Consider the following 24535-nt stretch of genomic DNA (forward strand, 5'->3'; position numbering starts at 1 on the left):
ATGATCCTAAATATTTCCTGCAAGTAGAAATTTCTACAAGTTTTATTATGACAATTAATATTATTTATTACTGCTTCTCAAGCACAGTAAGTGCTACATTGAAATAGGGAGACCCTGAAGGCCTCATTTACATAAAGGATTTCTCTGAGTTGTTAATGGAATATTGGCCTAATTCCAAAAGAAATTGATAGCACATTTCTCCCTATTTTTTATCCTTCAAACTTAAGTCCCTAAGTGGTTGATGCTGAGCAGAGAACCGAGCACCTGAAGTTAATGGGGGTTACAAGTGCTTGGCATCTCTCAGGGTATGTCCTAAGAGCTTCCTACGTCTCCATGACATATTGCTGAGTTTTGCAGCCAGCAAATTCCTGGCTGTTTAATCAGTTAGAAAATATCTCAAAATGCAATGGCTCGGAACACCCCATTTGGAGTTGAATGCATTATGCAGTACACTTCCTTAGCTGCTGCAGCACTTCCACTCATGTTAGCACAACATCTGCAGTAGTACTCTCAGTAGAATAGATGGCGTTAGAATAGAATAAGCACTTTAATAACTACAAAAGCATAGCATACACAGCTTCCTAATACTGTCTCCGACACCAGCTTTTGAAGAAATTAAGGCCTGGACCCTGGGTTGCATCTGAGCAAGGCTCAGTGGCTCAAGGCTGCTCTTTTTTATATCAGGCTGTCTTAGGCTCAGAGGGGCCATTCTAGGGATCAATCACTGGGACACAGAGACAGCCCAACTGTTCCCACCTGTATCCCAGACATGTGGGATTGTGCAGAGTAATACAACTCAGGGATTCCCTTCAACTGGGTGAATCCTCTGGTAGTCCGTAAAGCAATTGTCATGACTGCTTTGCACCACCTGAGCAGTGCAAAGCAGCTACTGCAGGGGCCAGGATCTGGCTCTAAGACGTTACCTAACATTTAAAGACTATTTTAAAGAAATGCCATGCATGCTTACTGCATGTGTGCACTCTCTCTCTCACTGCCCCAGTACATGGATCTTTTTACAAAACCAGTTCACATGAGCAGGTTGATCAGCTCTAAACACTGGCCAGTGCTCAAAGGCTTGTTCCTGCGCCAGAGTGAAATATGTCATTTACTTCAGTGTGGAGAAGATCAGGCCCTTAAAGTCTCTTTCCAGTTTGAGAAAAAGGTGCATTTAACAAAAAGGAGCCGTAATTGTCATTTTTTTTTCTGTCAGTTAAAAGATGTAACTTGCTCCTCGCTGAAGGGAAATTGCTGTCATCGTGGAGAGAAAAGGGGCTGGGCAAGAAGGCAGGGCAAAATGGCAGTGCATTTTGGGCAAGTCTTGGTGTAAGCGGGCTTGAGAGCTAACATGCTGTACAGCAAACGAATATCCTGAAAGAAAACCTTAAATCTACATACATTACAGCACTACCCTCAAAGGACAAAGTGTAACTGCAGAGTTTCAAGTGTTTCATTTATGTTTGAACACAATGGATTGAGAAATGGAGGAAGAACACTTTTCTGCAGCTAAAGAAATGTGATGACAACATGTACATTAAAATAAACATGTTTAGGCTCTTCTAAAGGTTGCATGTTATATTATATTTTGTCTTTCATTAGCCATTCTGGCAGCTCTTTGACAGCATACTCTGCATTTCCTTTTCAGGGCTAGTGTATTTTAGTAGTCAACTGCTGGAAACAAATACGTTATAAAATAATATCTTAGAGCATGATCCACAGTCTATTGAAGCCAATGGAAAGACTCCCACTGACTTCAGCAGGCTTTTGATTAAGTCCTTAGTAATGTTAGAAATGCAAATAAATTCATTGTACCTGTGTTCTGTTTTGCCTTGAATATTTTCTTTCAATACCCATATGATGCTTGTCAGCTACTTTAGACCAAAGGTCTACATGCAGTCACTACTTAAATGCAATGTATTTCAGATTTAGATAGTTCACACCTATTTTTTCTTTTTTGTCCCCTCCAGAGATTACATATGAAGAAATGATTAGCTTTAAACCACCTGATTTAAAAATGGATAGCCTGGAAATAGAACAGTAAATACAACCAGCTGTGTTTTGCCTTGCTGCACTATCAAGACTGTTGAAAACATAGCATTACAATTTAACCTATATTCCCAAGAGTAGATTTTACTATCCAAAGATGTTGGAGAAGGAATGGAAAAGCAGGTAAATGATACTGAAGCCAGATGTTTTTTGCCTTGTACTATGAATGTAATCACAGAACATAAAAGGCGATAAAGAACTGCTTCATTCTGACAAAATGATGCACTGAGTTCTGTTTTCCTGGATTTTTCTGCATGTTTGATTTTTATCAGTTGTAATGCCAGAAATGAAGATAACTTTTTTATTATTTTGAATTAACTTTTTTTGAAATTGTGCATTTACAGCATGAATGTGTGCAAACATGAAAGTAGACGTCCATACACGCAACCAGTTGTTTCCTGGCATTACCCTAATTTTATCTGTTTTTCGTTTTTTATTTATAGCTAGTGCCTTTAAGAAAAAGAGGGCATGGTAATGAGTTAGACATAATATGCAAATGTAGTCATATCTGTGGTGGTCTTATAAACATACTGGATGTCTCTTGAGTGGTTTAACACCAGTTGGATATCAATGAATAAAGCTTTGTCATGTTGCCATTTAAAATGTCTGTTCTCGTTATTTTCCATATAGTCTTTAAAACTGCAGAGGATAAGTTTTTGAGAAACTGTATTTTGAGTTTCTGTGTGATGCTATTACGGATTGTGTTGTTAGCAAAGAGTTAGTGAATTACAAGAATTCACACCACAGACGCTTTGTGGAATTTCTGTAGTTTTCCGGAAATCTCACCAAAGATACCACAGATTGTAACGTAGAGATAATGTGTTCATTCATTGAACTCAACATCTCCCTACTCTATTCTTTTCCTTCAGTCAATCCATGAGAGGCCAACATAATAATTGAGATTAAAGAACAAAATAGGGATAAGTTTAAGAAGAATTTGGACAGTTGTGAAAAGCAAAATATCACAATCTCATTGGAACTGCATTTTTAAAAGCAATATTTTAAAAGGCCCATTGTCTCTGAAGAGTTAGACAAACTAAATTTAAAGCTAATTCCTAGCAGGATATATCCTATGCCAAGATGTCTTAAAGAATTAACTCTATAATCTGATTTATCCCCTGGAAGTGTAACCATGATAAAGAAACATTATTATTAACATCTTTTGGTCTGAGATCCTCTGGTTAATATATGGCCACGTTTGTCTCATTCCTTTGTGATTCACAATTGCAAATACCAGTAGATGCTGTCCATTTTTTGCGTATTTTGTCATGCCATGTCTCATTCTGTCAGTGTCTCATTTTGGGGGGTTGCTTGTTTTTATATTAATGTTATTACTTTGTTTTGCTGTGATGACTTTGTCATTAGTTTGGCTTGTACAGCTATTCTATCAGCTGATGAATTTGAATACATTTATTTACTTTCTCTGTAGTTTTGCTGCTTGATCTTTTTTCTTAATAAACAACTACAAAAAAAGCAAAAGGAAATTTTATTTTCCATAGCACTTGACTACTATCAATGATTGAATTAACCTAAATTAAAATATGTGATATTGTACAGATGCAGGGGATACCGTATATACTCGTTCATAAGCCAAATATTTTTGGTAAAAAAGTGACGCATCAAAGAGCAGGGGTCGGCTTATAAATGGGTCTACATCAAAATTTGATGATTCTATGGAATCACTGAATTGAATATCTAATATATTGTTGTTTTGTTTACCTGGAGCATCTGCAGGCATGGAGCCCCTCAGCTCCCAGTGGCCGCGGTTCGCCATTCCCAGCCAATGGGAGCTGCGGGAAGTGGCACGCCAATATTCAGATGCAGCAATATAGTCTTATTGGTGAGAACTTTAACTTTACTGATTAATGAACAAATCTAGTGCTTGCATTAAGCCAATTGAGACTCAATAGAACCTGACCATGGGAATAGTTTGTCTTCATGATTTTTTTTCATTTGAAAATTGTGTGTATCAATCAAAGACTACTGAAGGCAATACAAAGTCTATTGAAGGCAATGGGAGTCTTTCCATTAACTTCAGTAGACTTTGGATCAGGCCCAGAGTGGCCACTGAGTGATTTCTTATGATTTCACATTGATTAAATCAGTCAGATTTCCTAGGAATCATGAATTTTGTGTAAGCCACCCCAAAGGACTGCCCTGACGGTATAATGAAAAAATCATGATCAGTTCATCTCCAGAAATAGAAATGTCATGTAATTGATCTACTTTTTCTCTTAGCTAGTAATTAATGGCAAATCGTCTTGAAATATTAATGTTGATTCCAAGCCTGCTGTACATCTACTTTAACACCTAAGAGCTACAAATAATAATGTTTGTGAACATAAGAACGGCCATACTGGGTCAGTCCAAAGGTCCATCTAGCCCAATATCCTGTTTTCTGACAGCGGCCAAAGCCAGGTGCCCCAGAGGGAATGAAAAGAACAGGTAATCATCAAGTGATCCATCCCCTGTCACCCATTCCCAGCATCTGGCAAACAGAGATTTCTAGGGACACCATCCCTGCCCATCCTGGCTAATAGCCATTGATGGACCTCTCCTCCATGATCTTATCTAGTTTTTTTTGAACCCTGTTATAGTCTTGGCCTTCACAACATCCTCTGACAAAGAGTTCCAAAGGTTGACTGTCATTGGGTGAAGAAATGCTTCCTTTTGTTTATTTTAAACCTGCTGCCTATTAATTTCATTGGGTGACCCCTAGTTCTTGTGTTATGAGAAGGAGTAAATAACACTTCCTTATTCACTTTCTCCACACCAGTCATGATTTTATAGACCTCTATCATATCCCTCCTTAGTCATCTCTTTTCCAAGATGAAAAGTCCCAGTCTTATAATCTCTCCTGATACGGAAGCTGTTCCATACCCCTAATCATTTTGTTGCCCTTTTTATTAATATTTTCCAATTCCAATATATCTTTTTTTGAGATGGGGTGACCATATCTGCACACAGTATTCAAGATGTGGGTGTACCATGGATTTATATAGAGGCAATATATTTTCTGTCTTATTATCCATCCCTTTCTTAATGATTCCTAACATTATTAGATTTTTTTGACTGCCGCTGCACGTTGAGTGCATGTTTTCAAAGAACTATCCACAATGATTCCAAGCTCTCTCTCTCTTGAGTGGTAACAGCTAATTTAGACCCCATAATTTTATGTATATTTTGGAATTATGTTTTCCAGTGTGCATTACTTTGCATTTATCAACATTGAATTTCATCTGCCATTCCACATTGTGGAATGTTTTGCATGTAGTACTCAAGATTTCAGTGTGGGAACTGAGAAAGACAAGGTGGGTGAGGTAATGTTGTTTAGTAGAACAACTTCTGTTGGTGGAAGAGACAAACTTTTGAGCTTCACAGAGCTCTTCAAAAAGCTTGTCCCTTCCACAAAGAGAAGTTGGTCCAGTGAAAGTTATTACCTCACCCACCTTTTCTCTTTCATATCCTGGGACCAACATGGCTAAAACATAGGAACTGTCATGCTGGATCAGACCCGAGGCCCAGTAGCCAATACCAGATGTTTCCCAGGAAGGTTAAGAGCCCAGCAGTAAGGAGTAGATACAGGATAATCTTCCCTCAACATAGGTCTCATCCTGATCTCTAATACTTAGAAATTGGCTTAAACCCTGATGCACAAGGTTTAATATCCCTTCCAAAATGTGTTATTAATTATGAAAACTCTGGATCTTCTTGATATCCATATAAATATTCAATCCAAGATGTATGGATTGATTAACTCTATTTTGCACTCAAAAAAGTTGTCAGTCTTCCATAGGATGGATTTAATACTATAAAGCTATATTAACGCACACAGATCACAGAATCATAGAAATGTAAAGTTGGAAGGGACCTTGAGAAGTCATAAAGTCTGGCCCCTCGTATTGACTGGTCCTGACCAAGTTAACCTAGACCATCCCTGACAGATGTGTGTTCAACTTGTTCTTTAAAACCTCCAGTAATGGGGATTCCACAACCTCCTTTGAATGCCTATTCTAGAATTTAACAACGCTTATCATAAGTAAGTTTTTCCTAATATCTAACTTAAATCTACCTTCCTTCAGATTAAACACGTTACTACTTGTCCTACCTTCAATGGACACGGAGAACAATTGATCACATTTTTCTTTATAACAGCTTTTAATGTGTTAGAAGATTATTTGGTCACCTCTCAGACTTTTTTTCTCAGGTTCTCATGCCCAGTGTTTTTAATCTTTCCTCATACGTCAAGTTTTCAAAACCTTTTACCATTTTTGTTGCTTCTCTGAACTTTCAGCAGTTTGTCTACATCTTTCCAAAAGTGTGGTGCCCAGAATTAGACACAGTACTCCAGCTAAGGCTTCACCAGTGCTAAGTAGACCAGGAAAATTACCTCATAGGTCTGACCTATGACGCTCCTGTTAATGCTCCCAGGATGATATCAGCCTTTTTAGCAACTGTATCACATTGTTGACTCATTCACTTTGTGATCCATTATAACCCCAGATCTTTTTCAGCGGTACTACCACCTAGCCAGTTATTCCCCATTTTGTAGTTGTGCATTTGACTTTTCCTTCCTAAGTAAAGTATTCTGCACTTATCTTTAATGAATTTCATCTTGTTGAATTCAGATCAATTCTCCAGTTTGTCAAGGTTCTTTCGAATTCTAATCCTATTCTCCAAAATGCTTGCAACCCCTCCCTCCTTGATGTCATCTGCAGATTTTATGAGCTTACTCTCCACTCGTTATCCATGTCATTAAGGAAAATATTGAATGGTACCTGACCCAAGACTAACCCCTGTGGAACCCCACTAAATACATCCTCCTAGTTTGAGAGTGAACCATTGATACTTTTTAAGTATGTTCTTTCAATCCGTTGTGCACACACTTTATAGTAATTTAATCTAGACCACATTCCCTTAGTTTTCTTAGGAGAATATCATGTGGGACTGTGTCAAAAGCCTTAGTAAAATGAATGTACATCACATTTACTGCTTCCCCTCTACCCCTGCCCCCCATCAAGTAGGTCAGTAACCCTGTCAAAGAATGACATTAAGTTCACAGTTGCAGTTAAATGCCAGTGTGTGATTTAGTTTAGGGTATGTTTACACAGCACCTGGGAGGGCTCTTTCCAGCACAGGTAGACTGACTTGTGCTAGCTCTCTCAATCTAGTGTGGTTAAAAATAGCAATTTGAACACAGTGGCACTGATGGCAACTCAGGCTAGCCACCCAAATATGTACCCAGGGGGCTGGTTGGGATTGTTGCAGCTTCAGTGTTGTTTTTAGCTTTGCTGACATGGGAATTTTCTGTTATATTTTTATGAATCCTGTGTATGCTTCAGTTTCCCCTATAAGCTGCATTATTACTCAGTGGTAGAAAAGGACTGTTTGCTCTCAGAGCAGGCTAAGAGACATAGGTATGAATTTTGCCTAGCTGGCTGAGACTAAATGGATCATTAGAAAAATCCTGGCTGAGGCTGACCCCATCTCAGTGGAGAATCTGTGAAAACAATGGCAAAGCCAGTCTCCAGGATAGATTCTCCCACTCCTCAGCAGAGAAGGTGAGCATAATTCCCATGCTGAAGTCTGGGCTGTCATCTGGAGTCTGACCAAGGAAGTCAAACTTAGGCTATTTCTACACTAGCACTTTTGTCGGTAAAACTTATGTCATCTAGGGGGTATGAAAAACCACCCCCCTGACCAACGTAAGTTACACCAATAAGCACCAGTGCGGCATCACTATGTCAGCGGGAGACGCTCTCCCACTGACATAGTTAATGCCGTTTGTTGGGGGTGGTTTAATTATACCAATGGGAGAGCATAGAGAGGCTACACAGGAGACCTTACAGTGGTGTAGCTGCATCAGTACAGGTGTGCCACTGTAAGGTCTCTAATGTAGACACAGCCCGAGAGACAGACACAGCTTGGCTGGGCTAACCAGAATGGTCTATGCTTTGACCTTCAGTTCTCTCTGCTAACCTAAGGACTTATTATGCTGTGTTCCACTTGACTAATAAACCCTATTGTTTTGTCAGTGCTGCTTAATTAATCCCTGAATAATGCACAAGTCTCTACCAGGAGTCTATCTCAGTTGGACTCAGTAAACAGAGCTCACGGTGTGAAGCGGGAGTGCTGAAGACGCAGAGGTCCAGTCTAAGGAGGCAACGAAGCCACCTGGCTTACCCTGGAGGAAAAGTGAGACCCTCTAGGGGATCTCGCACACTGAAGGGGTTCCTTCTAAAGACTCTTCCAAAGTTGGGGGCATAGCACCAATCCTGTAGATCTGTGACATTAGCGTGCTAGCTCAAGCAGAGCTAGCGCATGTCTGTCTAGCCACTCTGGGAATTACATCTCCAAGCTGTTGTGTATGCATACCCTAAGTACAGGCTAATATGAGCTCAGTTATTTCTACTGAAATACAATCACAAGCCATAAAATGTCATCATCTCACCTGAATGCCTAAATAAATGAAAGTCAGGGGGCAACCTTCTTTTCCCAGACTTTTCAAGTTCTGGGAGATATTTCATAGAAGGGTACTAAGGGCCTTTTTTATGAATTCACTTAAATTCCAATAATCAAAATATTTTCCAGTTTTAGGTCAGAGATTCTCCTATGCTATGGTAATGTGATAAGTTTATCAATTTACACTGGCAGGACAGGGTAATTGAAAGGAAGTTACCCCTTGAAGTGAATATGTGGGAAATGTATTGCTAGAAATGCTTATCATTTGAATGGAGGTGAAGAAATCATTTGTCAGCCTAGCCAAAATAGACTGTTTTAATTCAGGTAAGCATTTTAGGAGCAAGTCTCTTCATGCCTAATAGACCTACAAGGCATTTAACCAAAAAAACACACGTAAACGGGTGAAGATTTTATTTGGTTTGGTTTGGGACTTTTACTAAAAACTTCATTTTATGAGGAAATTGCTTGTTTGGCTCCAAGTTATGTTAATAGAATTTGCAGTAGTGGAGTGTGTTAGAGTATGTATGTTCTTTAAGATCCTCACATTTTGCTTAGTCAGGTTATTGCAACCAAATTTTAATATGTTCTTTGTACATAGTGTATGTATTTTTGTAAAGAATTTCATATTCCTAGATTTTAAGGCCAGAAAAGACAATTGTAATAATCTAATTTGACCTGCTGTATAACACAGGCTATAGGACTTCTATAGGAATTCCAGCTTCAAATCTAATATCTCTGGTTGAACTAGAGATTGTCTTTTAGAAAATCATCCAATCTTGATTTTAAAATTTCCAGTGATGGAGAATCCACCACAATCCTTGGTAAATTATTCCAATGGTTAATTACCTTCACTGTTAAAAATGTGCATCTTATTTCCAATGTGAATTTGAATAGCTTCAGTTTTCAGTGAATGGATCTTGCCATGCCTGCTAGACTGAAGAGCCTTCCATTATCAAATTTCTAACTCTAATCCATTTTAAATGCAATGCCAATTAATAAAGCTTTTCTTGCGTGTCTTGTACATAGCACTTGACTACTGTGCCATATGCTTTAGCAGCCCAGTATACATTTCTTCTAATATTTTGATACTTTGGAGCTATCCACCTGACTGGCATCCAAAGGACCATAGTAGAGCATAAACCCCCAAGCCCCAAGAGTTGTAAATAAATCTGAAATTCATGTACCATACCCAAAGCAAAAGTACACATAAACTAAACTTGCTAAATTACAGACACACTAGTAGGAAGTAAAGTTGTGGGGACTGATGAGGAAAAGCATATCATTGTATTGTATCTTGTACCATAATCCTCAGAGTGCTCTTCTCCCAGGAGAATGTAGAAAAAGGTTAAATATCAGAAGAAATGTACTTGGCTGCTGATGTATTTTGGAATTGGTAGCAGAACAGAAACAAAGTAGGGAAACTACACTCCACAAAACTGTAAAATATGAAAAGTGCATTATGCATCTGTGGGTCAGAGACCCAATTACTTGATAAAATAGTTTTAAAAATCTTATTATGGATTCATAGATTCCAAGGCCAGAAAGGACCATTGTGACCATCTCATCTGATCTCTTGTATAGCACAGGCCATAGAACTTACCCCAAATAATTCTTAAAGCATATCTTTTAGACAAACATCCAATCTTGATTTAAAAATGGTCAGTGATGGAAAATCCAACATGACCTTTGGTAAGTTGTTCCACTGGTTAATGACTGTTAAAAGTTTGTCTTATTTCCAGTCTGAATTTGTCTAGCTTTAACTTCCAGCCATCACTATACCATTTATACCATTCTCTGCTAGATTGAAGAGCCCATTATCAATTTTTTTTCCCCATGTAGGTACTTATAGATTGTTTTAATAAAAAAAAAAAAAGTCACCTCTTAACCTTCTCTTTGTTAAACTAAATAGATTGAGCTCTTTGACTCTATCACTCTAAGGTATGTTTGCTAATCCCTTAATCATTCTTCTACCTTTTCTCTGAATCCTCTCCAATTTATCAACACCCTTCTTGAATTGTGGACACCAGAACTGGACAGGATATTCTAGCAGAGGTTGTATCAGTGGTAAAGTATGTGGTAAAGTAACCTCTCTACCCCTACCCAAGATTCTTATCTATGCATCTATGGATCACATTGGCCCTTGTGGCCACAGCATCCGCATTGAGAGCTCATTATCCACTACAACCTCCAAATCTTTTTCAAAGTCAATGCTTCCCAATATAAAGTCCCCCATAATGTAAGTGGCATCTCCATTTTTTTTAAAACTACTGCATAGGATTAAGGAGATGATGGGGGGAGGGGAACTCAGCACCTCGCAGGATCAGGCTTATTCACACTTTTGCAAAAACTTTTAAGGATATAGTACAACATTTACTAGAAAAAGTTATCTTCAATTCGTTGAGTTCAATGATCAGTTTCCACCCTTTCCTTGAAGTTGTTGAAGAGCATTGAGTGTAAAAAAAAACCACTTCCTTCCTGTATATTTTTAGATCAAAAGAACACACACACTCCTCTAATTCTCAGAAGCTGTCAAAGATGACTATGAAGAAAGTACCTTCACTTGGGGCATGTTTAACTTCAGTCAAAGATTATTTTAATATCCTTTGCAATATTAGAAATCACAGGCTCCACTCATGAATCTCTGAAAAATTTGCTGGTGATACAAATACAGTAGAACCTCAGAGTTATGAACAACAGAGTTATGGACTGACAGGTCAACTACACACCTCATTTGGAACAGGAAGTACGCAATCATGAGACAGAGACAAAAAAAAAAGCAAATATTGTGTTTAAACATAAACTACTAAAAAAAATGAAGAGAATGTTTTTTAAAAAAAGATTTGACAAGGTAAGGGAACTGTTTCTGTGCTTGTTTCATTTAAATTAAGATGGTTAAAAGCAGTATTTTTCTTCTGCATAGTAAAGTTTCAGAGCTGTATTAACTCAACGTTCAGTTGTAAATTTTTGAAAGAACAACCCTAAAGTTTTGTTCAGAGTTAAAACATTTCAGAGTTACGAACAACCTCCATTTCCGAGGTGTTCATAACTCTGAGGTTCTACTGCATGCTTGCTTTTTGTTGGTATTTTTCATTTCATTCCATTCTGGAAAAGTTTTTTATACCTAGGCTTGTAGCACAAAACCTGATGGCTGTTCCCCGGATAAATTCTATCCTTTTTTTAGTAGCAGCAAATCTTTCAGCCTAGCCACCCTCACAGTGTCAATCTTATTAGGAATCTAAGTGCTAATTACAGCACCTCTATTTCTCTCAGCAGGGGTAGGAGCAACAGCAGTGTTTGTTGCTGCAAGGTGCTCCATGTGAACCAAGCAGCTAGCATTCATAAGCACACTGCTCCTCATTAAACCTGACTCTTTCTCTTGAAAAAGCAGCACTTCCTAACAGAGTGGTCAAACCAAGTGTGGCTCATTTATGAGGCTGTAATGTTGGTTTTTAACACAGTGTGCAATGTGCATTACTAAATGAGTTCTGTGTAAGTAGTGAAGATGAAAATGTAAGGATTTTTATGTGACTAGCATCAAGAAGGATGGAGAACTGCAGGAGTGCAGATACCAGTGACCTTGTGTTCTCCTGTAATAAAAAATATCAAAGTAACATTCGTAAAACTGTCTATACTGTTTCCACTAAAGAGCGTGGATGCATTGGGAGGTGTTTTGAATTTCTAACCCACCAGATGTCCAATCTGTTGTACTGTAAGGCTCTATAACAAGCAAAACTGTTAAATTAGGCCTCAATCCTGCAAACATGCACATGCTTAATTTTACGTTCATGTAGACCCAATTATTGTCAAAATAACTTGTTGGCAGGATTGGGGCTTTAGTCAGTTAGAATTCCTAGCCTTTTAATTACAGATCTGAACTAAAGCAAAAGTGAAATGAGTGTAGTGGTCTCTACCTAAAAAAAAGAACAGGAGTACTTGTGGCACCTTAGAGACTAACAAATTTATTAGTGCATAAGCTTTTGTGGGCTATAGCCCACTTCATCAGATGCATAGAATGGAACATATAGTAAGAAGATATAAACATATATATATACATACAGATAAGTTGGAAGTTGCCATATAAATAGATAGATAGATAAGTTGGAAGTTGCTATACAAACTGTGAGAGGCTAATTAGTTAAGATAAGCTATTATCAGCAGGTGAAAAAAAACTAGTTCTTTTCTCCTGCTGATAATAGTTAATCTTAACTAATTAGCCTTCCACAGTTTGTATGGCAACTTCCAAATTACCTGTATGTATATATATATCTTCTTACTATATGTTCCATTCTATGCATCCGATGAAGTGAGCTGTAGCCCACGAAAGAGTATGCTCTAATAAATTTCTTAGTCTCTAAGGTGCCACAAGTCCTCCTGTTCTTTTTGCGGATTCAGACTAACACAGCTGCTACTCTGAAAACCGGTCTATACGTATAGTCTCTAGTGACTGAAAACTGCCACATAATGTGGTGTAGTTGGCAGCCTGTGATCAGTAGTACCTTATTCTTTACATTTACAGTGCTTTCTAGTAGCATGCAGTAGATTAGTACTGGGCTAGTATCACCATTTATTTTACAAAAAGAAAAGGAGTACTTGTGGCACCTTAGAGACTAAGAAATTTATTAGAGCATAAGCTTTCGTGAGCTACAGCTCACTTCATCGGATGCTGTAGCTCACGAAAGCTTATGCTCTAATAAATTTGTTAGTCTCTAAGGTGCCACAAGTACTCCTTTTCTTTTTGAGAATACAGACTAACACGGCTGCTACTCTGAAACATTTATTTTCCAGTAGCCCAGTCAGGATTGAGCCCCCATTTTGCTAGGCACTGTACACAGATAATATGACAGGCTCCTGCCTGGTCCAGCTTCCAGTCTAGTTAAAACAAACATGATAAATGAGTGAAATAACAATACAAGGGGATCAGGGAAGAGAGGATGAGCGGCACACTAGTAAGTATGGTTGGTTGCATAAGCCAGCGATATGCATAACTCCATAATGCCAAATAATTTACATAAATAACACCTCAGGCTTCTACCCATCCATTTATCAGTTGGCAGTTTCATTTAGGCATTGGTGTGCATGAGGGTCCGAAGGCAGGATTTGAAAGAAGAGAGGATAGTGGATATGTGAGCAAGTTTACAGACAAGTGTGTTTATCAGTCATGTCATTTATCAGACAGTTAACATACCACCCCATCCTACTGGCTTTATTTCCTCTGCTCTTCCTGCCAACAAAACAGTAGATAAACAGCTGTAGGTCAGCCATAAGTTCTCACTGTAACATCCAAATTGATTGATTTGTAAAATGCAAATTCATAAAATGAATTCAGCTGGCTGATGTTTATTCCATTTCACTTAGTGTTGAAACTGTTATTTATTTAGTGACCAAAATGTACTCAGTGCTTTACATAACCAATCTGAATGCAAGGACCTAGCCAAGAAGTCACAATAATAGCAAAACCAAAACACTGGGCAGCATTTCAGGCATGGAAGGGTGTGAAGACAACCATGAAGAGAACGGCATGAGAAGGATTTTTCAGCAGAAAAAAAAAGATTTTTGTTTTTTTTAAATAAGGAGAAATAGTGAATGAAATAATTCTATTTCCTTCAGACAAACTAAGTTCTACTGATTAAAAAAAAACAAACATGCCTTTAAAAAAAAAGTAGACTAGAAGGAGTATTATGAATGTGCCTAATTAAAGGGGGGAGAGGAAGCTGTTTTAAGAAACAAATCAATTTACACCTAGGAAATACCCTTTAGGGATGCAACAAGACAGAGCCTTATTTTATATTTACTGAACTGTTTTTATCGCAAAACGTACGAATATGGGCAATAGAACTACAGCCTGCAAAGGCAGTGTTAATAAATCTCATCATTAAAAGCGCGTAACTAAGTAGATAGTAAGAATCATGTGTACTTTTAATTTGTTCTGACTGGAAATATACATAATCTATCATTTAAGCAGCTGGGCTGGGAGGGGTTTGCTTTTCCTTCTGAGTTAAAATCATCTCATTTCCACTGGCAGAACTCATGCTGCCGGTTGCTTCGATTGAGGTTGCAGTTGGGTAAAATACCTGCAAATACCCCATCTCCACACACACGCTCTCTCTCCCCAACCCACCCCACCCCACCCCAGCTCCAGAGTTGACAGGTTAGCACACAAAGTGGGTAAGGATGTCCCAGGAGTGGGTGTGGATGTGAAATGTACTGATTCAGCACCTCTCCCAGGCAGCCTGTGCTGGTGTGGCTACTACTGAGTCCTGACCAGAATTTACAGCTATCATCCCCAGCAGAACCCCACAGGTTGAGCAGAGTTAATCTCCCTGCTGCCATCCTGTAGGGCCAGGGATGAGCCTTCCTCTGGCACAGCTTGTCCCTATGGGTGAATTAGGGTGCAAACTAAATTATCAGCAACTGGGGGAGGAGGCAGCATATAAGAGCTCCTGTACTTATCCCGTGACCCAATCTTCTCTTGTGCCTCTGCACTGCCAGCAACCTTCCAACAGGCTGTGGTCTGGCCCTTTTAAAAATAAATACATTTTTTGACAATAAGAACCTTGCCACCTATTGCCTATTTGCAAACCTTCCCTTTCTGGAGAAGGGCATTGAGAAGGTGGTGATGTTCACATAGTTAATATATTACTTTTTAGAACTGGAAATGCTCCCATCTTACTATTGACAGGCCTTGTTTTTGGACTGTATTTAGATTCTTTCAAACAGCACGTGTGACTCATACTTACCATGCAAACCTTATTTCATGGTTACATCATTCTTCTGCTTTCAGCACAGATGTTTGTTTTATCTACTTGTTGTGGCTTGTCATTATACAATCACGGGTATGTCTACACCACAATCGGTGGTGTCATTGCCGCATATGTAGACAGAGCCTGGTTAGCGCAACAGCAGCAGCAATGAAGCACAGCAGCATAGGCTTCAGTGCACGCCAGCTGCTGAATAAGTACCCAGGGCTCTGGGCAAGCTTTTACAACCTGCGCTGACACCCATGGCTTTGCTGCTATGGTAGTCACTCTAGCTAAATCAAAGCTAGCTTGGGTATGTCTACACATGCTGCAATCACACCTCCAGTTAGAGTGTAGATATGCCCCAAGATTATAAATTCTAGGCGTAGAGACTGTTTTTTTGCTTCATGTTTATACAACACGTTGGGTCATGGGACCTGATTCCCTGACAGCTACAACTACTGTAATGCAAATGATTAAATAATGTGCCAACGCCAGCCACAGCTAAGATCACTCTTTTTTTTTTTAAAGCCCCAATCAATCTAGCTTAGGACTGGGCTAGGATATAATAGTATCACTGCCTAGTGAAAACCATCGCAGCGCGCCTGGGGGAGGTCACTGTGAACTGCGCCATTCCCGGTACTGACAGCCAGTTGCGACCTGACGTGGTAGTCACCGACGAGGCCCAGAAAAAGATCATCCTCGTTGATGTCATGGTCTCCTTTGAGAACAGGACCCTGGCCTTCCACAAAGCCCAAGCTCATAAGCTGGAAAAATACACCCCCCGGCGGACACCCTGAGAGCGAAAGGCTACGAGGTGCAGATGAGTGCCCTGATCATTGGAGCCCTGGATGCCTGGGACCCCTGCAATGAGCATGTGCTGCAGACCTGTGGGATCAGTCGACGCTATGCACAGCTCATGCAGTGCCTCATGGTCTCGGACACCATCCGATGGTCTAGGGACATCAACAATGAACACATCACCGGCCACCGACAGTACCAGGAGGTGTGAGCTGGAACGACATCGTACATTAGCTACGAGAAAGGGACTGAGAGACTTTTTCCATTGGACCATATGAACTGGAACCATAAACTTACTGAACATTAAATCTCACCAAATGAGGGTAAATCCATCCTCATCATTGTATCCACTCATTATACTCCACACCTGAACATAGCCATTATATGAACAACATACCCTCATATCTCAATGTCTGTACTTTGACCCATTAACCTTTTAACCCCAATCAGCGATATTGCAGATTGTGTATTCCTTATGCCATCTGATCCTAAACTGAACTTTGCACCCCTTGATAATCTTTACCTTATTCTCTGATAACCAGAAACTTCTACGCTTAAACTCTGTACCATTTTTTTTTATTTTAACATCATCTTAGTCTCAGTGATAGATTTCCTTTAACCAGAAGACAACGTCAGACATCCATGTTGATACTATTAGATGTGCCAGCAGCTGCATACTGTTGATCACAAGTGCTGAGACTTGACTATAAGATCTGGCAGAGGCGGACATAATGTATGTTAGTGTCGCTGTTCATTCCTTTCTCAGATATCACAGAAGTGCTTATCAGGCAAATATTCTCCCTCACCACGTCTCACAGTAGTAATTCCTAATCCTTTCAGGGAAGGCTATTTGCTCTTTTGATGGGCTTGTTCTGTATGCCCCCCTGCTTATTGGGAAAAGCCTGTTTTGCATTTGGTCTATCCTGTCATTGCACCCAGATGCAACAATATTGGGCATATTATCATTATTTGCAATAGTAACTAAGGGGAAAAGAGCAAGAATTAGCCTTAGGTGTTTGGGAAGATCTCTACTAGAAAAGGTTTCAGAGTAGCAGCCGTGTTAGTCTGTATTCGCAAAAAGAAAAGGAGTACTTGTGGCACCTTAGAGACTAACAAATTTATTAGAGCATAAGCTTTCGTGAGCTACAGCTCACTTCATCGGATGCATTTGGTGGAAAAAACAGAGGAGAGATTTATATACACACACAGAGAACATGAAACAATGGGTTTATCATACACACTGTAAGGAGAGTGATCACTTAAGATAAAAAGAAAAGGAGTACTTGTGGCACCTTAGAGACTAACAAATTTATTAGAGCATAAGCTTTCGTGAGCTACAGCTCACAGCTCAAGCTCACGAAAGCTTATGCTCTAATAAATTTGTTAGTCTCTAAGGTGCCACAAGTACTCCTTTTCTTTTTGCGAATACAGACTAACACGGCTGCTACTCTGAAACCTGTCACTTAAGATAAGCCATCACCAGCAGCGGGGGGGGGAAAGGAGGAAAACCTTTCATGGTGACAAGCAAGGTAGGCTAATTCCAGCAGTTAACAAGAATATCAGAGGAACAGTGGGGGGGGGGGGGGTGGGGGGGAGAAATAACATGGGGAAATAGTTTTACTTTGTGTAATGACTCATCCATTCCCAGTCTCTATTCAAGCCTAAGTTAATTGTATCCAGTTTGCAAATTAATTCCAATTCAGCAGTCTCTCGTTGGAATCTGTTTTTGAAGCTTTTTTGTTGAAGGATAGCCACTCTTAGGTCTGTAATCGAGTGACCAGAGAGATTGAAGTGTTCTCCAACTGGTTTTTGAATGTTATAATTCTTGACGTCTGATTTGTGTCCATTCATTCTTTTACGTAGAGACTGTCCAGTTTGGCCAATGTACATGGCAGAGGGGCATTGCTGGCACATGATGGCATATATCACATTGGTAGATGCGCAGGTGAACGAGCCTCTGATAGTGTGGCTGATGTGATTAGGCCCTATGATGGTATCCCCTGAATAGATCTGTGGACAGAGTTGGCAACGGGCTTTGTTGCAAGGATAGGTTCCTGGGTTAGTGGTTCTGTTGTGTGGTGTGTGGTTGCTGGTGAGTATTTGCTTCAGATTGGGGGGGCTGTCTGTAAGCAAGGACTGGCCTGTCTCCCAAGATCTGTGAGAGTGATGGGTCTTCCTTCAGGATAGGTTGTAGATCCTTGATGATGCGTTGGAGAGGTTTTAGTTGGGGGCTGAAGGTGATGGCTAGTGGCGTTCTGTTATTTTCTTTGTTGGGCCTGTCCTGTAGTAGGTGACTTCTGGGTACTCTTCTGGCTCAACTATTTCCCCATGTTATTTCTCCCCCCCACCCCACCCCCCACTGTTCCTCTGATATTCTTGTTAACTGCTGGAATTAGCCTACCTTGCTTGTCACCATGAAAGGTTTTCCTCCTTTCCCCCCCTGCTGCTGGTGATGGCTTATCTTAAGTGATCACTCTCCTTACAGTGTGTATGATAAACCCATTGTTTCATGTTCTCTGTGTGTGTATATAAATCTCTCCTCTGTTTTTTTCACCAAATGCATCCGATGAAGTGAGCTGTAGCTCATGAAAGCTTATGCTCTAATAAATTTGTTACTCTAAGGTGCCACAAGTACTCCTTTTCTTTCTACTAGAAAAGTCAGCCTTTGCTCTAAAATCCTCTGAGCTTATGGCAAGTGAAAGTTTTGTTCTGCTGCTGGTTCAGTTCATCCCATGCTATCAAATCAACCACATCTCTCTCTCCACTGCCCCCCAAAAAAGTTTCTGATTGCATAATTTTGCTAGAGCCTGGAATGGGAAAAAGGGCAATCAGGTGCTGGAATGTTCTGTGGAGGGTCCTGCACTCATTATAAAATTAGACACAAGCATATATTTGTTCTAGGTATGCTTGATGTATATAATAGACTGGCTGAAAATTGAATCAGAAGCAAACTTACTCCAGTCAGCCAATGACAGTCCCAGCCTACCTCTAACCACCCAGGTTTCATTGTAGCCAACTCATCCCCTAAAAGTTACCATCCTCTGTTAGTCCATTAATTTTAGTAAAGCAATCCTAGTGGAGTCCTGGCTTTTTTTAAAAAAAACAGTTCTATATTGTTAATCTAACACTATACACACAGAGATTGTGCTACAGTATCTGCCAAACAGGAGTGCAAGTAGGGCGGTACCCTCCAGTACACAGTACCAGCAAGAGATTTTTAGTGGATATGGGGTACTGAAAAGACTTGGGGCTAGTCCCGCATCTGGAGGGTGGGTGAGGCTGCACTCTGCTCCTTAAAGGAGCAGAATGGGGTTAGGGAGGGCATTCATTCTTTAAAAGGCTTTAACAGCACAATACATATGCTAACAAACTTAAACAAAGGCTTTGTTTAAATTTGTTAGCATATGTATTGTGCTGTTACCTTGATCAGGAGTCCTCAAAAGAGGGGGAGGGGGACGGAAGGTGTTTAAACAGTGTTTTTGATTTTGTTTCTCCCCATTGGTCTGAATTATCCATGACATCCATACTGCATCACATCAAGTCCAAATGGAATGCCTCTGCTTGCACTGACCAGAGGATGTTTGGATTCTGTTGTCAGCCCAGTTCTGTAGCTTTACAGGAATCAGGTGTTGTCCCAGTATACACAGAATTCTTCTTTGAAGCCAAACTAGTCTAACATGCATTTTGTTAAGTGGACTTGGTGCAGCAAAACAAAGAAAACAAATGCTTCATTTTCCAGCTTTGTGGGTGAGAGAAATATAAGTGAAGATTATAATTGTGATGGCCTTAAACCAGCTGCCTCAGGAATCTGCCAAGAACTTTGCTGAAAAATATGTTCCTCTTCTTAGCAATGGAGCTAAGACTTATCACACATCTGCCCACCTTTATTTGAATGAAGCGCCTTCTGATCTGACAGTTCAGGCATTGTCAGTTTCATCCAGAACAATTTACAAACTTGGAACCTAATCCCTGTAAACCCTTAAACATTTGATCAATCCCATTGAAGACAATGGGACTATCTGCATGACTATGGACCACTTTTGTGAACTGGTAAGAGTTTCAGGAGTCTGCTCCTATAAAGGAAGTTGAATCCCCCATTGAAATGCAATGTTTGGGTACAATACCATAAAGCAATTTAGGATATAGTTCTACTTAAAATTTAAGTCATACATATGCTGAAATGGCTCCTCACCCAAATCTCATATTCCATATAAATAGACTGAATACTACATATTTGTGAGTAGTTAAGCATGATGATGTTTGTATATACAAAGGGGGGTGTCAGAGGGGATGGGGAGAGCATGAGGGTCCTGATCTGGGAGCAGGATGGGGAGGAGTCACATGGAGAGTCATGTGGGGAGGTCACGTGCCCCCCCTTGTATCCCTCCAATGAGTGCAGTACCAGCAAGAAATGATTTCTACTTGCACCACTGCTGCCAAATGTCAGAAAGTCTATAGTTTCTGTGTTCATTAAAATAGTGAGTCAGTAGAGAATGGCCATGGAAAAATATCTATGTTGTGAAAGGATGTCAGAGCTCTTCTGGTGTGGCTGCGGATGAATTTACAATGTGTCTCCACAAACAAGTTGGAAAGCCTGTTTTTCTCCTGTGTCTGACATCTAAATCAGCAAATGAAGAGAGGTGGAGCTGTTTTTCCAAACCTGCTATTTACACATGAAGAGGAATGGACCCTTGGCAACTACCAAAAAGGTGAACGGAACATTCAACTTGTCCATAGGTGGAGTTTGAGAGCCCATTTTGAGCTATGCCAAAATAGAACTCCAGTGACAGCTAGCCTGAATTATCTAACCTCAGCAACATTGCTTAGGGGTGAAGTCAGACAAAACAAAGGATTTACCAGCTCCCAAAGGAAAAGAATTTTAATTATATTCACATAGAGAAAATGTAGAACATTTATAAAAGTAGGTGTTTGCTCTACACATACCTTACAGAAGTGGTCCCCAAACTGTGGGACATGCCTCCCCTAGGGGGGTGAGGAGGAACATTGGGGGGGGCATGTGGTGGAGCCCAGGCCAGCCCCCACAGGGGCAAGGCTCAGACCAGCCCCAGCTCCATCCCCAGTCACAGCTCCTTCCCCAGCTGCAGTTTCACTCCGCTCCAGCCCCAGCTGCAGCTCCACTCTGCTCCGCCCCCAGCCCAGCTCTGCCTTCAGCCCAAGCTCCTCTGCTGAGCCAACTGTATAAAGCAGGGTGGGGGGTGCGGACAGATTCCATTACTGGCAAGGGAAGGGTGTGACAAAGTTTGGGCATCACGGCCGTTCTAAAGAAGTACTGTCAAGGTGCTTAAACTTCATATACTTGCACTGAAATTGTTCTAAACTGCTGTAGGCACATTTTCCTGCAAATGTGCACAAGGCTGCTTGCACTGAAAGACTGTATAAGTCACGAGTAGGTTGGGGCTTTTTTATTATTATTTTAAAATGTTGTAATTTGGAGTGTGCTCCTGGGATAAGGCTGAAGAGCAGCAAGCACAATCCAGTGGTGTAGATGTGCAAAGGGACTTAAAGCTCACTTTTGCACTCCCTGTTCTAACTTACACCAGGGGGCAATGGCAAATAAAGAAAGCCAAAAAACAACCAAGCACTGACATAGCACAAAAGCAGCTAGTGCAACCCAGCAGCAGGAAGGGGAAATGGCATAACAACCTCTCCATATGGTGCTGAAGAATTACCCTCACACAGCAGTGGTGCCTGCTGCCCCAGGTAAGACTTCTTATCTGTCCACACAGTCTTTCCACTGCTGGAGCAAGTGCCTTTGCAGCTTCTGCCACCTATTACTGCTATCATGCGGATCTCTGTTTCATTGACTCCACAGAGACAATTCTTTTTCAATTTACATCCTCTTACTCCAACATAATGCCAATAACTGCAGTGGATTCATGATTTACTCTGAGGTAACTATGAGCAGAGTTAAGGTCGATTTCTCATTTTACATCAAAATGGAAAATAAGCCTTTTCTCTCTTGCCTATAACTTTTCATTTCTTCCCTGCTCTATTGCTATTTTTACTTTTTATCCCCAAACACTTCAAAGAGTCAAACCCAGTTGCAGGTTAGATAACGCATATTATATAAAATAAACCTGGGGGATCGGAGATGGTGTCGTGTAAGCTCTTTGTGCATACATTAAAGAGAAGCCTGGGATGTAGAAATTCATAGTTAAGGTTCTTCGTTTGTCCTTAACTTAACCATTGTGCAAAGGTGTACCATAGTACAGGTCTACCAAGCCTCCCACCTAAGGTGGTATTACCCCATTTACAGACCCATTCCCCAATAAGCCTCCAATTTTCTCAAGTCAGTTTTTGTTCCCCACTCTCTGGTTTTAGGCTCTGCTTCCCCAGCAGAGACCCTATGGTGCTCCAGAAGCATCAGAGCAATGGACTTCCCAGTGAAAATGATCAGACTTGGGAATTTTCCCTTAGCTTTGCACTTAGAGGGTTTGTGACCCACACACAACAATTCAGTCAAACAAAAACTTGAGGACAATGGATTTTGAGCACCATATACACTAAGACAGGCCTCAGTGAAAGCAGAAAAGAAAGTGAGTGCTTGAGACATCCAATGAAATTAAAGCAACCATCAAAGGTCTTAAACAGGGGAAAGATCCTGGGGTTGACAGGATTCAAGCAGAGGTAATAAAGGCTGGAAGCAAAATTCTGACTGAGCAGCTAACAAAACTCTGTAACAAAATATGGGTAAAGTAACAAGTGCCACAAGACTGGAAAGATGGTACCATCATGGCATTGCCAAAAAAGTCTTATCTTACTCAGTGCACAAGCTGGAAAGGTATTGTATGGCTATCAGTCCCAGGCAAAGAATTGGCTACTTTTAAACTGAATAGAATGAAGGTGGCAGTGGATTAAAGATTACAAGAAAAGTCTGGGTTCCCTCCAGGTAAGTCATGCTGTGAACAGATATTCATTCTTTGACAAATCATTGAAAAAGCTACTGGTTGGTAACACCTCTTCTTAATTAATTCTATCTATTTTAAAGAAAGCAGTGTCCACAGAGAGACCCTGTGGAATATTGCTAGAAGTTATGGGATACCGTAACAAGCGTATCAACATAATATGATGGAAGGAGATATAAATTAAGATGAGATACAGGCCTAAGTGAGTGGTTTGATATTGTGAGTGGAGTCAGACAAGGGTGCACGTTATCAACAAACTTCTTGGCATTAGCAATAAACTGGGTGATGAAGCGAGCAACAAAAGGCATCATGGACAGCGTAAAATGGGTTAGCAGAAATGAGTTTACATGACTTTGACTTTGCCGACAACATTGCTTTACTAAATATGATATGGAACTGAAGGATTACCCTTACATCAGAAGTAGAAAAGGAAGCAGCAAAAATTGGATTGAAAGTAAATGCATACAAAGCCAAGATGATGAAGGTAGGAAACTGGACAACTGATACAAAGATGTACACTGATGGAAAATGAACAGGTAGAAGAGTTCTGCTATCTGGGGAGCGTGATGACATTTGAAGGTGGTTGTGATAAAGATATTCATATGAGATTAGGAAAAGCAAAGACCACTTTTGGAAGGATGAACAACATCTGGCCTGACAGAGATCTTTACACCAAACTAAGGGTCAGATTATACCATACAATTATACTGAGCATGCTACTGTATGGAGCAGAGACTTGGCCAATGACAATTGCTATCATAAAGAGACTGGAAGCTGCCCACCATAGATGGCTAAGGAAGACACGACACATTTCATGGGAAGACAAAATAACAAATGAGAGAGTAAGGGAGCTGACAGAGCAGGACATGCTAGAAAATATCAGCAAAGAAAGAAGACACAGGTGGTTGAGACGTATGGGAGACATGCTAAGAAGAAAGCATTGAATTGGTTACCTGTGGGAGGAAAGAGAAAGCGAGAAAAGTCAATGAAGAACTGGCAGAAGATGGTGGTTGGCAGCTTCCAGTCTCTTTTTGTTAGCAATTGTCATCGGCCAAGTTATGGAAGTTACAAAAGTTATAGAACTAAAATATATACCAAATTTTACTGCAAACCTACCTTGCTTTTGGTTACTCTCCCCTACTTAGGTCTGTGCAATGTTTACCTAGGATCAAACTGCGCCCTGGGACAAACCCATACAGGCAACTAAATGGATTCCAGGTAGGTACCAGTTTGCAGGATTGACTGGTGCCTTATAAACGGCTCTTGGTAGGAACCTTCTCTGTAATGCAGAGTGCAAACCTTGCTTTCTTCCTTGTCTTGGTGCTTGCATCTTCCAGCACACTCCATTTAAATAAAAGTGTGCGATTCAGATATCCCCCCCCCCCACTGACACAGACACTCACACACACTGGTATTTTTATAAGAACTTTTCAGGGAGGGAATCTCATAGCTGGAAGGTTGCCTTCAAATGCAGCCTCTTTCACTGAAGCAGGCTAGAAGTGGCTTTTTGGAAGGGGAGGGGTGGGTGTAGGGATATCTCACCACGTGATCTCAAACAAAAAGGCC

The 24535-nt window shown here is 40.4% G+C and overlaps 1 protein-coding gene and 1 long non-coding RNA gene across 2 annotated transcripts in view; both read left to right on the forward strand.

Moving 5' to 3' along the window:
• The window catches only part of MAPK11 (mitogen-activated protein kinase 11), a 48618-nt gene extending 45972 nt beyond the window's left edge, over positions 1 to 2646 (forward strand). Inside the window, 1 exon segment of the mRNA XM_038394309.2 lies at positions 1965 to 2646. Within this exon segment, the coding sequence (XP_038250237.1) occupies positions 1965 to 2038 (74 nt within the window). The 3' untranslated portion in view covers positions 2039 to 2646.
• Positions 2647 to 16514: 13868 nt separating this feature from the next.
• LOC122457829 lies at positions 16515 to 18813 on the forward strand. The gene is made up of 2 exons (XR_006277504.1): positions 16515 to 17083; positions 18702 to 18813. It is a non-coding gene; the product is annotated as an uncharacterized LOC122457829 (long non-coding RNA).
• Positions 18814 to 24535: the final 5722 nt, after the last annotated feature.

This window comes from Dermochelys coriacea, chromosome 1 (assembly GCF_009764565.3).
Source record: "Dermochelys coriacea isolate rDerCor1 chromosome 1, rDerCor1.pri.v4, whole genome shotgun sequence".
NCBI classification, from domain to species: Eukaryota; Metazoa; Chordata; order Testudines; family Dermochelyidae; genus Dermochelys; species Dermochelys coriacea.